The sequence below is a fragment of the Dipodomys spectabilis genome, unplaced genomic scaffold, assembly GCF_019054845.1.
Source record: "Dipodomys spectabilis isolate Male_0828 unplaced genomic scaffold, ASM1905484v1 ptg000693l, whole genome shotgun sequence".
Lineage (NCBI taxonomy): Eukaryota > Metazoa > Chordata > Mammalia > Rodentia > Heteromyidae > Dipodomys > Dipodomys spectabilis.
In genome coordinates this window covers 237,999-252,543 of record NW_024871370.1, presented here as the reverse complement: position 1 = coordinate 252,543, position 14,545 = coordinate 237,999, and the positions used below count along the sequence as shown (strand labels likewise).

General features: G+C 56.2%; 1 protein-coding gene across 2 annotated transcripts in view; it reads left to right on the top strand.

Moving 5' to 3' along the window:
* The window catches only part of Inpp5a (inositol polyphosphate-5-phosphatase A), a 229,349-nt gene that overhangs the window by 131,979 nt on the left and 82,825 nt on the right, over positions 1 to 14,545 (top strand). For both annotated transcript variants that reach the window (XM_042672306.1, XM_042672307.1), the window contains exon 6: positions 7,699 to 7,802. In XM_042672306.1, coding sequence (XP_042528240.1) covers positions 7,699 to 7,802 — 104 coding nt within the window. The remainder of the gene's footprint in view (positions 1 to 7,698; positions 7,803 to 14,545) is intronic.

Genomic DNA, 14,545 nt, shown 5'->3' with positions numbered 1-14,545 from the left:
ACTGCACACCAAAGGCCTCCTCCTCGGCTTCTCTCACCTGTTCATGTTCTGCCGTCAACAGCAACGTCACCATGCTAGAAGGTAAACATGGCACACAGAGAGCCAGACCAGCCCTTCAACCCAGACTCAGATAGGACAGACATGGGAGCTTAAAATGGCTGACTGCAGTACCACGGGAACTAATGCAGAAAGAGAGCGAGAAGAAGAAAGCGAAGTGGAGCAGTGCCAGGTGGTTGTTCAGACATCAGAGAACCTGCAGAGAGGGCAGACGTGCAACAGAACAGCCTGGCTGTACAAAGCAGGAGGAAGGTCTGTGACAGAATAAAGGAAGGTTTGGGATGTAATTGAAGGGAGCTGGGCTGTAACTGTCATGTGACTGCAATGCGATAGAAGCGGAGTCTGGTGTGACGTTAGAAAGACTTTTGCTGATACAGGCCTGCAACAGAGGAAGCTCTAACAGAAGTGGCATCTGTGTGCAGCAGAAGTGATGCCTGTGCAACAAATCAAAGAAGGTTGGACAGATGGGATTGCACGCAGCTGCAGAGCTCCTGCACGGCAAAGGACACAGCTGGCAAGATGGGGAGAAGACCCTCACTAGCCATACACCAGACAAGGGTCTCCTACCTAAAATATACTTGGAACCCCCCAAATTAAATCCCCCAACAACAGATCTTCAAAGGAACAACTGCCTGATTAATAAGTGGGCTGAAGACTTAAAGAGAGACCTCTCCAAAGAGGAAATAAGAATGGCCAATAGACACATGAAAAAATGCTCAACCTCTCTAGACATAAAAGAAATGCAAATCAAGACAACATTGAAATTCCTCTCACCCCAGTTAGAATGGCTATAATCAAGAACTCTAATCACAACAGATGCTGGAGGGGATGTGGCCAGAAGGGAACCCTACTGCATTGTTGGTAGGAGTGTAAACTTGTTCAACCACTTTGGAAAGCAGTATGGAGGTTCCTCAAATGACTCCACATAGAGCTCCCCTAGGACCCAGCAATCCCACTTTTGGGCATTTACCCAAATGATCACAAGACCATACTAAAACTACCAGCACAACTATGTTTATTGCAGCGTTATTTACCATAGATAAGAATGGAACCAACCCAGATGCCTCTCGGTAGATGAATGGATCAAGAAAATGTGGTATATATACACAATGGAATTCTATGCCTCCATCAGAAAGAATGACATTGCTCCATTTGTTAGGAAATGGAAAGACTTGGAAAAAATTATATTAAGTGAAGTAAGCCAGGCCCAAAGAAACATAGGTCTCATGGTTTTCCTTATTTGCAACAACTAGTATATGTCCAGGATAAGCAGAAAAGGCCAAAAGCTATGTCCCTATGACCAATAAGACGATGCTAAGTGAAATGAACCCCAAGATAGGGACATGAGGTTTTATTTTTCTTGCGTTGTTTTTAATGTACTTATACTAGGTGATTTTTTTTGTTCTTTTGTATGTTCTTCCCCCATGGTATAACCCCTGTTTTCACTGTAGTTGATTCCAGAGCCCTGCATCTTTTCTAATTTGGGGAGAGGAAGGGAAATAACAAAATGCTGAAATTAGGATACAGGTTGACCCATTGTAACAATGAGATGTACAAGACACTGTGTTGAAAACAAGCTTTACAACTTCAGGGGGTGGGGGAGTTGGGGAAGTGGGGAGGGAAGGGATGGTACGGGAAAACAAAGGAGGGGGTAACAATGCTCGGTAGAAAATGTGCTCATTACCCTACTCATGTAACTGTAACCACTCTGTACAGCATCTTTACAATGAAAAATACGTATTAAAAAAAGAACAGAAAAGTGACATGTGATGTGACAGAAGCAACGTCTGTGTGTGACAGAAGTGACGTCTGTGTGACAGAAGTGACGTCTGTGTGTGACAGAAGTGACGTCTGTGTGTGACAGAAGCGACATCTGTATGTGACAGAAGTGACGTCTGTGTGACAGAAGTGATGTCTGAGTGACAGAAGTGACGTCTGTGACAGAAGTGACGTCTGTGACAGAAGTGACGTCTGTGTGGCAGAAGTGATGTCTGTGTGTGACAGAAGCGACATCTGTATGTGACAGAAGTGACGTCTGTATGTGACAGAAGCGACGTCTGTGTGTGACAGAAGCGACGTCTGTGTGTGACAGAAGTGACGTCTGTGTGACAGAAGTGACATCTGTGTGTGACAGAAGTGACGTCTGTGTGTGACAGAAGTGACGTCTGTGTGACAGAAGTGACGTCTGTGTGTGACAGAAGTGACGTCTGTGTGACAGAAGTGACGTCTGTGTGTGACAGAAGTGACGTCTGTGTGTGACAGAAGCGACGTCTGTATGTGACAGAAGTGACGTCTGTGTGACAGAAGTGACGTCTGTGTGTGACAGAAGTGACGTCTGTGACAGAAGTGACGTCTGTGTGTGACAGAAGTGACGTCTGTGTGTGACAGAAGTGACGTCTGTGACAGAAGTGATTTCTGTGACAGAAGTGACGTCTGTGTGATAGAAGTGACGTCTGTGTGACAGAAGTGACGTCTGTGTGACAGAAGTGACATCTGTGACAGAAGTGATGTCTGTGACAGAAGTGACGTGTGTGTGACAGAAGTGACGTCTGTGTGTGACAGAAGTGACGTCTGTGACAGAAGCGACGTCTGTGTGACAGAAGTGACGTCTGTGACAGAAGCGACGTCTGTGTGACAGAAGTGACGTCTGTGTGACAGAAGTGACGTCTGAGTGACAGAAGCGACGTCTGTGTGACAGAAGTGACGTCTGAGTGACAGAAGTGACGTCTGTGTGACAGAAGTGACGTCTGTGACAGAAGCGACGTCTGTGTGACAGAAGTGATGTCTGTGACAGAAGTGACGTCTGTGTGTGACAGAAGTGACGTCTGTGTGACAGAAGTGACGTCTGTGTGTGACAGAAGTGACGTCTGTGTGACAGAAGTGACGTCTGTGTGTGACAGAAGTGACGTCTGTGTGACAGAAGCGACATCTGTGTGACAGAAGTGACGTCTGTGACAGAAGTGACGTCTGTGTGTGACAGAAGTGACGTCTGTGTGACAGAAGTGACGTCTGTGTGTGACAGAAGTGACGTCTGTGACAGAAGTGACGTCTGTGTGACAGAAGTGACGTCTGTGTGTGACAGAAGTGACGTTTGTGACAGAAGTGACGTCTGTGTGACAGAAGTGACGTCTGTGACAGAAGTGACGTCTGTGTGACAGAAGCGACGTCTGTGTGTGACAGAAGTGACGTCTGTGTGTGACAGAAGTGACGTCTGAGTGACAGAAGTGACGTCTGTGTGACAGAAGTGACGTCTGTGTGACAGAAGCGACGTCTGTGTGACAGAAGTGACGTCTGAGTGACAGAAGCGACGTCTGTGTGACAGAAGTGACGTCTGAGTGACAGAAGCGACGTCTGTGTGACAGAAGTGATGTCTGTGACAGAAGTGACGTCTGTGTGACAGAAGTGACGTCTGTATGTGACAGAAGTGACGTCTGAGTGACAGAAGTGACGTCTGTGACAGAAGTGACGTCTGTGTGACAGAAGCGACGTCTGTGTGACAGAAGTGACGTCTGAGTGACAGAAGCGACGTCTGTGTGACAGAAGTGACGTCTGAGTGACAGAAGTGACGTCTGTGACAGAAGTGACGTCTGTGTGACAGAAGTGACGTCTGTGTGTGACAGAAGTGACGTCTGTGTGACAGAAGCGACGTCTGTGTGACAGAAGTGACGTCTGTGTGTGACAGAAGTGACGTCTGAGTGACAGAAGTGACGTCTGTGTGACAGAAGTGACGTCTGAGTGTGACAGAAGTGATGTCTGTGACAGAAGTGACGTCTGTGTGTGACAGAAGTGACGTCTGTGTGTGACAGAAGCGACGTCTGTATGTGACAGAAGTGACGTCTGTGTGACAGAAGTGACGTCTGTGTGTAGCAGTAGTGAAGTCTGTGATATGGCAGGAGGAAGGTTTTGCCTGTTTCTCAGCTTCTGTCTGCCTCGATGCTTTGTCTGCCTGTGTCTTTGGTGGACAGCACGGTGTCCGCCTGTGTTTGTGATGGGCAACACTCTGTCTGCTTGTGTCTTTGGTGGACAGCACTGTGTCCGATTGTGCTTTTGGTGGACAGCACTGTGTTCAACTGTGTCTTTGGTGGACAGCACTGTGTCTGCCTGTCTTTGGTAGACAGCACTGTGTTTGCCTGTGTCTGTGGTGGACAGCACTCTGTCTGCTTGTGTCTTTGGTGGACAGCACTCTGTCTGCTTGTGTCTTTGGTAGACAGCACTGTGTCCGACTGTATCTTTGGTGGACAGCACTCTGCTTGTGTCTTTGGTAGACAGCACTGTGTCCGACTGTGTCTTTGGTAGACAGCACTGTGTCCGACTGTGTCTTTGGTAGACAGCACTGTGTCCGACTGTGTCTTCGGTGGACAGCACTCTGTCTGCTTGTGTCTTTGGTAGACAGCACTGTGTCCGACTGTGTCTTGGGTAGATAGCACTGTGTCCGACTGTGTCTTTGGTAGACAGCACTGTGTCCAACTGTGTCTTTGGTGGACAGCACTCTGTCTGCTTGTGTCTTTGGTAGACAGCACTGTGTCCGACTGTGTCTTTGGTAGACAGCACTGTGTCCGCCTGTGTCTGTGGTGGACAGCACTCTGTCAGCTTGTGTTTGTGGTAGACAGCACTGTGTCCGACCGTGTCTTTGATAGACAGCACTGTGTCCGACTGTGTCTTTGGTGGACAGCACTCTGTCTGCTTGTGTCTTTGGTAGACAGCACTGTGTCCAACTGTGTCTTTGGTAGACAGCACTGTGTCCAACTGTGTCTTTGGTAGACAGCACTGTTTCCGACCGTGTCTTTGGTAGACAGCACTGTGTCCGACTGTCTTTGGTGGACAGCACTCTGTCTGCTTGTGTCTTTGGTAGACAGCACTGTGTCCAACTGTGTCTTTGGTGGACAGCACTCTATCTGCTTGTGTCTGGTAGACAGCACTGTGTCCGACTGTCTTTGGTAGACAGCACTGTGTCCAACTGTGTCTTTGGTGGACAGCACTCTATCTGCTTGTGTCTGGTAGACAGCACTGTGTCCGACTGTCTTTGGTAGACAGCACTGTGTCCAACTGTGTCTTTGGTAGACAGTACTATATCTGCTTGTGTCTTTGGTAGATAGCACTGTGTCCGACTGTGTCTTTGGTAGACAGCACTGTGTCCAACTGTGTCTTTGGTGGACAACACTGTGTCCAACTGTCTTTGGTAGACAGCACTGTGTCCGACTGTGTCTTTGGTAGACAGCACTGTGTCTGCCTGTGTCTTTGGTGGACAGCACTCTGTCTGCTTGTGTCTTTGGTAGACAGCACTGTGTCCGACTGTGTCTTTGGTAGACAGCACTGTGTCTGACTGTGTCTGGTGGAAAGCACTGTGTCCGACTGTGTCTTTGGTGGAAAGCACTGTGTCTACCTGTGTCTTTGGTGGACAGCACTCTGTCAGCTTGTGTCTGTGGTAGACAGCACTGTGTCTGACTGTGTCTTTGGTGGAAAGCACTGTGTCCGACTGTGTCTTTGGTGGAAAGCACTGTGTCTGCCTGTGTCTGTGGTGGACAGCACTCTTTCTGCCTGTGTGTTGGTGGACAGCACTGTGTCTACCTCTGTCGGTGGTGGACAGCGCACTGGGCCCTGCAGGTCCTAGCTGCTCACAGTGATGAAGATGTCCCATGGAATCCTGGAGACACCACTGCTGCTTGTCCAAAGCTGTCCTCCAAGAATCTACTTGACAACCAGTGATTCACCCCAGGGCAGTTGTTCTTGGCCCCGGGAGGAGCATTGGGTCCTGGACTGGAGCTGGGGGAGCAGATCCAGGGACATCTGGGCTGGGCCTCTGCTACTGCAGTGACCTCAGGCCCACGCACCTTGCACCCTCACCGCAGGGACCAGAAGCTTCCTGTCACCGAGCCCTGGAGGCTTCTAGGAATGAAGGTCATGTTCACTGTCACACACCACTGTCCAGAGGGACAGACCTGAGGCCAGTCCCTGTCCTCAGATACCCTCCGTGTGGCGGCCTGGGGCCTCCAGGAAAGTCTGGGTGTCCGCTGGCAGAGCAGGGCCCAAGAGCGCCTGCCCGTGTCCCTCTCCCCCTCACAGTAAAAACTTCCTTGGAGTATGAGTGATGTTGTCTGTGTGCAAAGAGGAGATCAATGTTATTAAATAAATTCATGTGGCGGTCTGAGCGAGTGGTAATTCCACAGCCCTCTTCAATATGTTCATGGCTCTCGAAGAGGGTGCCAATTAGTCCCTGTAAATCTGCAGGCTGGACGCTCTTAGGGGATAATGAAGTGGAGTGTCAGATTCTAGGTCGCGGAACCAGAATTTATGAGAGCCACACACATCCCTGGAGCAGCTGCTCAGAGCCGGCCCCCTGTCCACTTCCCTGACTGGGGCCTCAGAGCCGGCCCCCTGTCTGCTGTCCACTGCCTGGGACCTCAGAGCCGGCCCCCTGTCCACTGCCCTGACCGGGACCTCAGAGCCGGCCCCCTGTCCACTGCCTGGGGCCTCAGAGCCGGCTCCCTGTCCACTGCCCTGACCGGGGCCTCAGAGCCGGCCCCCTGTCCACTGCCCTGACCGGGGCCTCAGAGCCGGCCCCCTGTCCACTGCCCTGACTGGGGCCTCAGAGCTGGCCCCCTGTCTGCTGTCCACTGCCTGGGGCCTCAGAGCCGGCCCCCTGTCCACTGCCCTGACTGGGGGCTCAGAGCCAGCCCCCTGTCCACTGCCTGGGGCCTCAGAGCCGGCCCCCTGTCCACTGTCCACTGCCTGGGGCCTCAGAGCCGGCCCCCTGTCCACTGCCCTGACCGGGGCCTCAGAGCCGGCCCCCTGTCCACTGCCCTGACCGGGGCCTCAGAGCCGGCCCCCTGTCCACTGCCTGGGGTCTCAGAACCGGCCCCCTGTCCACTGCCCTGACCGGGGCCTCACAGCCGGCCCCCTGTCCACTGCCCTGACCGGGGCCTCAGAGCCGGCCCCCTGTCCACTGTCCACTGCCTGGGGCCTCAGAGCCGGCCCCCTGTCCACTGTCCACTGCCTGGGGCCTCAAAGCCGGCCCCCTGTCTGCTGTCCACTGCCTGGGGCCTCAGAGCTGGCCCCCTGTCCACTGCCCTGACCGGGGCCTCAGAGCTGGCCCCCTATCCACTGCCCTGACCGGGGCCTCAGAGCCGGCCCCCTGTCCACTGTCCACTGTCTGGGGCCTCAGAGCCGGCCCCCTGTCCGCTGTCCACTGTCTGGGGCCTCAGAGCCGGCCCCCTGTTCACTGCCCTGACCGGGGCCTCAGAGCCGGCCCCCTGTCCACTGTCCACTGCCTGGGGCCTCAGAGCCGGCCCCCTGTCCACTGTCCACTGCCTCAGAGCCGGCCCCCTGTCCACTGTCCACTGCCTCAGAGCCGGCCCCCTGTCCACTGTCCACTGCCTGGGGCCTCAGAGCCGGCCCCCTGTCCACTGCCTGGGGCCTCAGAGCTGGCCCCCTGTCCATTGTCCACTGCCTGGGGCCTCAGAGCCGGCCCCCTGTCCACTGTCGGGACGGGGGCCTCCCTTGCCGCCTCAGGCTGCTCTGTGGGGCCATGCTCCCAGTAGTGAGTAGCTGATTGGATGGGGTGTAGTGATGAGGTTATTCATGTCCTGATTGGATGGGGCGTAGTGATGAGGTTATTCATGTCATCCTTCTGGTCTCTTCCAGCCAAGAAGTATAAGAAAGTCACTGGCAAGGAGATCTACTCAGATACCCTGGAGAGCACGCCGATGCTTGAGAAGGAGAAGTTCCCACAGGACTACTTCCCCGAGGTGCGGAGTTCAGGGGGGCTGTGACCCACTGTTTGATACCCAAAGTGCATAGGGCTGTGGAGCACTGTTCCTGGGGCGGCTGTGCTCCAAGGCCTCTACCCCAGAAGTTCCAAACCTTGTCTTCCCGTGGGCTGATCTGGGCAGCCCTACAAACCTTATGTCAGGTAGCCAATCCTCAGATCCCTTCTTCCATCCAAGGGAGCCTTCCCAGAGGTCACAGGCCGATGTCTTCCCGCTCTCCTGGAGCTGGAGAGGGCAGCCAGCTGCCCATGCAGCACTGTGTGCACTCCTTTTCACTTGGTGTGGAGGGCTGCTGTCTCCACACGGCTCTTGTGTGCGACTGAATTCAGATGCCTTCATAGCCACCCACCGGGGAGCCTCTTTAGCCTGTATGATCTTGCTGGTGCTCACACCCATCAGCTAAAAATCACAGAAGCATTTCCAGCACTGAAGGGGAGGAACTGAGCAACATCTGTTCGTGCATGCTCTGCCCGTACCATCATGTAGGGACTGCATCTAGGCTCATTGGCATGCTATCCCCCAAGAAGGATTGCTTTTGGCTCCCTCTCCACCCGGGGCCTGCATAGCCCAGTGCAGGGCTTGTTCAGAGCTGATTCTCAGCAAGGCCACCAGGTTATTAACTTGCTTTATAACCCGCACTTGGAGTACGGGCTTATGGCTGTCTGCATGAAGGATGGGTGCACTTGTCACCTGTGGCCCGGCTTCCTCATCTGTCATCCCCAGGCCAAGGACATGGTGTAAGCAGGCTGGCCTTCTGTCCCCAGCCAACTCAGGCCTACACTGTGGTCTCCTCTTCTGCCAGGTTGGAAAGTTCCAGAGCTTTTGTACAGCCACAGCCCATGTGTCATGAAAACCCTATGTGGCAGGCTCTATGGAAGGACCCTGGGGGCAGCAAAGTCCTTAAGAATCTATGGGCCAAGAAGCTGGGTTCAGAGCCTGTTTGTGACCTGTCCACTGCAGACTGGCCCTAGCTCCTGGGAGGCCTCTTCAGGACTGGCACCCCAGCTCCTGTCTCAGAGTAACCACAGCAGGCTTAGCCTGAGTAGGAACGACGGTGCTTGGAGAGGTGCCAAGCATGACCAAGAAGCCAGGGCTGGCTAGCAGCTGCCCTCTTCATAGTTTTGAGATACTCCTTGCAGGACAGGTCCCCAGTCCACAGGGGTGGACTGAAGGAGGCAGTGCTGGACATGGTCATAAGCAGGGGTATGTGTGACGTTTCCAGGGTAAGATAGTGTTTGATTCCCAAGCAAGTCTAGTATCCTTCTTTGCAACTTTCTCCTTTATTGTGTGTGTGCCAGTACTGGGGCTTGAACTCAGGGCCCCACATTCTAGCTTGGCTTTTTCTCTCAGTCTGGCATGCTGCCACTTGAGCCATATCTCCGCTCTGGCTTTTTACTAGTTACTTGGAAATAAGAGTCTCATGGACTTTTCTCCTCAGGTTGGCTTCAAACATCAGTCCTCAGATCTCAACCTCCTGAGTAGCTAGGATTACAGGGTGTGCCAGTAGTACTGAGCACAGGATTTTCCTTCAAATACCCTTCAGCCTATCTCCAATGCTGAGAAGAGTGTGATGAATCAAAAATAGATACCGTGGCCCCATCCAGATTGAGAACAACCACAGCTGGGCACACAACCTGCACTCCTCAGTGGGGTCTTCTCCTGAGTCACCGCAGGCCACGCTCCTGTCCTTCCTGACACCTTCCTCAGTGGGGTCTTCTCCTGAGGACAGCAGCTGCCATCTACTTGAGAACCTTGTATGTATCTGTGCAGTGCGTGGATGGGCCTGTAATCATGTGCTTACAGTTCCCATGAGTAGGCTGGGAATGACGGTTTGTGCTGTAATCCCAGTCACTGGGGAGATGGAGATTAAGATGATTGTAGTTTGAGGCCAGCCTGTGCACAAAGTTAGCAAGACCCCCAGCCACTTGTGGTGGTATACCACTCCCCCAGTGGAGGGGTAGTTAGGGGGATCATCAGGGGGCTGCCAGGGCATAAAAGCAGGAGACCCGGTCTGAAAAATAACTGAAGCAAAAAGGGCAGGGCATGTGGCCTAAGTGGTAGAACACCTGTCTAGCAAGCGCACAGTTCTGAGTCTAAACGTCAGTACTACTGCGTTACACAGTTCATACACTGTTCCATAGGCTGTCTCCGTGGTTGTTTTTCACTTCCTGGGCTTAGTAGGTAGCCTCCATCCACGGGCCCCTCCATGGCCTCCATCCACAGTAGCCCCTCCATGGCCTCCATCCACAGCAGCCCCTCCATGGCCTCCATCCACAGCAGCCCCTCCATGGCCTCCATCCACAGTAGCCCCTCCATGGCCTCCATCCACAGTAGTCCCTCCATGGCCTCCATCCACAGCAGCCCCTCCATGGCCTCCATCCACGGGCCCCTCCGTGGCCTCCATCCACAGTAGCCCCTCCATGGCCTCCATCCACAGTAGTCCCTCCATGGCCTCCATCCACAGTAGTCCCTCCATGGCCTCCATCCACAGTAGCCCCTCCATGACCTCCATCCACAGCAGCCCCTCCATGGCCTCCATCCACAGTAGTCCCTCCATGGCCTCCATCCACAGTAGCCCCTCCATGGCCTCCATCCACAGTAGCCCCTCCATGGCCTCCATCCACAGTAGCCCCTCCGTGGCCTCCATCCACAGTAGTCCCTCCGTGGCCTCCATCCACAGCAGCCCCTCCATAGCCTCCATCCACAGTAGCCCCTCCATGGCCTCCATCCACAGCAGCCCCTCCATGGCCTCCATCCACAGCAGCCCCTCTATGGCCTCCATCCACGGGCCCCTCCGTGGCCTCCATCCACAGCAGCCCCTCTATGGCCTCCATCCACGGGCCCCTACATGGCCTCCATCCACAGCAGCCCCTCTATGGCCTCCATCCACAGTAGTCCCTCCTTGGCCTCCATCCACAGTAGCCCCTCCATGGCCTCCATCCACGGGCCCCTCCGTGGCCTCCATCCACAGTAGTCCCTCCATGGCCTCCATCCACAGCAGCCCCTCCATGGCCTCCATCCACAGTAGCCCCTCCATGGCCTCCATCCACAGTAGTCCCTCCATGGCCTCCATCCACAGTAGTCCCTCCATGGCCTCCATCCACAGTAGCCCCTCCATGACCTCCATCCACAGCAGCCCCTCCATGGCCTCCATCCACAGTAGTCCCTCCATGGCCTCCATCCACGGGCCCCTCCATGGCCTCTATCCACAGTAGCCCCTCCGTGGCCTCCATCCACAGTAGTCCCTCCGTGGCCTCCATCCACAGCAGCCCCTCCATAGCCTCCATCCACAGCAGCCCCTCCATAGCCTCCATCCACAGTAGCCCCTCCATGGCCTCCATCCACAGTAGCCCCTCCATAGCCTCCATCCACAGTAGCCCCTCCATGGCCTCCATCCACAGCAGCCCCTCCATGGCCTCCATCCACAGTAGTCCCTCCATGGCCTCCATCCACGGGCCCCTCCGTGGCCTCCATCCACAGTAGCCCCTCCATGGCCTCCATCCACGGGCCCCTCTGTGGCCTCCATCCACAGTAGTCCCTCCATAGCCTCCATCCACAGTAGCCCCTCCATAGCCTCCATCCACAGTAGCCCCTCTGTGGCCTCCATCCACAGTAGCCCCTCCATGGCCTCCATCCACAGTAGTCCCTCCGTGGCCTCCATCCACAGCAGCCCCTCCATGGCCTCCATCCACAGTAACCCCTCCATGGCCTCCATCCACAGCAGCCCCTCCATGGCCTCCATCCACTGTAGTCCCTCCGTGGCCTCCATCCACAGCAGCCCCTCTATGGCCTCCAGCCACGGACCCCTCCGTGGCCTCCATCCACAGCAGCCCCTCTATGGCCTCCATCCACGGGTCCCTCCATGGCCTCCATCCACAGCAGCCCCCCTATGGCCTCCATCCACGGGCCCCTCCGTGGCCTCCATCCACAGCAGTCCCTCCATGGCCTCCATCCACAGCAGCCCCTCCATGGCCTCCATCCACAATAGTCCCTCCATGGCCTCCATCCACGGGCCCCTCCGTGGCCTCCATCCACAGTAGCCCCTCCATGGCCTCCATCCACGGGCCCCTCTGTGGCCTCCATCCACAGTAGCCCCTCCATAGCCTCCATCCACAGTAGCCCCTCCGTGGCCTCCATCCACAGTAGCCCCTCCATGGCCTCCATCCACAGTGGTCCCTCCGTGGCCTCCATCCACAGCAGCCCCTCCATGGCCTCCATCCACAGTAACCCCTCCATGGCCTCCATCCACAGCAGCCCCTCCATGGCCTCCATCCACAGTAGTCCCTCCGTGGCCTCCATCCACAGCAGCCCCTCTATGGCCTCCAGCCACGGACCCCTCCGTGGCCTCCATCCACAGCAGCCCCTCTATGGCCTCCATCCACGGGCCCCTCCATGGCCTCCATCCACAGCAGCCCCTCTATGGCCTCCATCCACGGGCCCCTCCGTGGCCTCCATCCACAGCAGTCCCTCCATGGCCTCCATCCACAGCAGCCCCTCCATGGCCTCCATCCACAGTAGTCCCTCCATGGCCTCCATCCACAGTAGTCCCTCCATGGCCCTCTATACACAGTAGTCCCTCCATGGCCTCCATCCACAGGCCCCTCCGTGGCCTCCATCCACAGCAGCCCCTCTATGGCCTCCATCCACGGGCCCCTCCGTGGCCTCCATCCACAGTAGTCCCTCCATGGCCTCCATCCACAGTAGTCCCTCCATGGCCTCCATCCACAGTAGTCCCTCCATGGCCTCCATCCACAGTAGTCCCTCCATGGCCTCCATCCACAGTAGTCCCTCCATGGCCTCCATCCACAGTAGTCCCTCCATGGCCTCCATCCACAGTAGCCCCTCCATAGCCTCCATCCACAGTAGTCCCTCCATGGCCTCCCTCCACAGCAGCCCCTCTGTGGCCTCCATCCACATCAGATCCTCTGTGGCCTCCATCCACAGCAGCCCATCCATGGCCTCCATCCACAACAGCCCCATGGCCTCCATCCACAGGCCCCTCCGTGGCCTTCATCCACAGGAGCCTCTGTGGCCTCCATCCACAGGCCCCTCCATGGCCTCCATCCACAGCAGCTCCTCTGTGTCCTCCATCCATTGGAGCCTCGTGGCCTCCATACACAGGAGCTCCTCTGTGGCCTCCGTCCATTGGAGCCTCCGTGGCCTCCTTACACAGGAGCCCCTCTGTGGCCTCCATCCACAGGCCCCTCCATGGCCTCCATCCACAGCAGCTCCTCTGTGGCCTCCATCCATTGGAGCCTCTGTGGCCTCCATCCACAGCAGCCCCTCTGTGGCCTCCATCCACAGCAGCCCCTCTGTGGCCTCCATCCACAGCAGCTCCTCTGTGGCCTCCATCCATAGGAGCCTCCGTGGCCTCCATCCACAGCAGCCCCTCTGTGGCCTCCATCCCCAGCAGCTCCTCTGTGGCCTCCATCCATAGGAGCCTCCGTGGCCTCCATCCACAGCAGCCCCTCTGTGACCTCCATACATAGCAGTCCCTCTGTGGCCTCCATCCACAGCAGCTCCTCTGTGGCCTCCATCCATAGGAGCCTCCGTGGCCTCCATCCACAGCAGCCCTATGGCCTTCCTGGTGTTCCATGTCCCCACTTCACAGCAGAGCTTCACCTTTGCCTTAGGCTCTGGAGACTTTGGGGAAGGGCACTGGCCACATCCATGGTCTCTGCCTCTCTGCCAATGTCTTAGCACAGTATCCCTGTGTCCTGAGTAGGAAGAGGAAAAGGGGAGGCTGGGACAGCAGGTGCCACGAGGGGTGGCCCGCTGGGGTAGGCGTCCTTTAGAACCTCACAGCCGGCCCACAGACGCCTGTGGGTTCCTGGTGCCTTTCGTCCCCCACAGTCCTCAAGGCTGTAGCTCTCTGAGGGTCTCCTTACTCCTTGGGGCTCCCCCAGCCACAGGACTTCCCACTTGTTATGGCACCGTAGAGCCAGTGAGATCTGGGGCCTGGCTGTGCGGCAGTGGTTTGGGGCAGAGCATGAGGCCCGTCTGCTTCCACAGGAAAGGCAGCCCAGCTCAGATCCAGGCCCTTTGTACTCCTTGGACCTGGCTCCAGGGCCATGTTGTCATGTCTGCAGGCAGAGATGTTGAACTCACAGGAAGGGAAGGCTCTGGCCTTCTGCCCTGGGTGTCTGGTGGACACCTATCTCAACACTGTGAGCAGTGTGGTGCTGTCCACAGCCTTCTGGTCAGCCAGTCAGCTGACCCCATGGCACCGGGGCCTGGCCTTGCCAGTGTACATACTTTCTGGGTCGTCAGGGACGCTGGCTGAGTCCCAAGTTTTTATGCTCTGGCTCATGCTGGGCAGGTGGGTCATGGGTTTCCTTTCATCTGGTGAAAACAGCAGGAAACATCTAACTTTCTTAAAGCGCCAGACCTCCCAAAGCGTGTCACAGGAGGCTTGGCACCTGTGCAGGTCATGTGGAGCCTCCACAGCCTGGGGGGGCCACTGGCTGGGTTCACGAGCCTCCCACCACCTTCTCAGCTCCCCACGCCTCTCCAGCCTCCTGAGCCTTCTCAGCCTCCCCAGCCTCCTGAGCCTCCTCAGCCTCCCCAGCCCCCTGAGCCTCCCACTGCCTTCCACAGCCCCCTGAGCCTCCTCAGCTCCCCAGCCCCCTGAGCCTCTCACTGCCTCCCACAGCCCCCTGAGCCTCCTACTGCATCCTACCGCCTCCTGAGCCTCCTACTGCCTCCCACAACCCCCTGAGCCT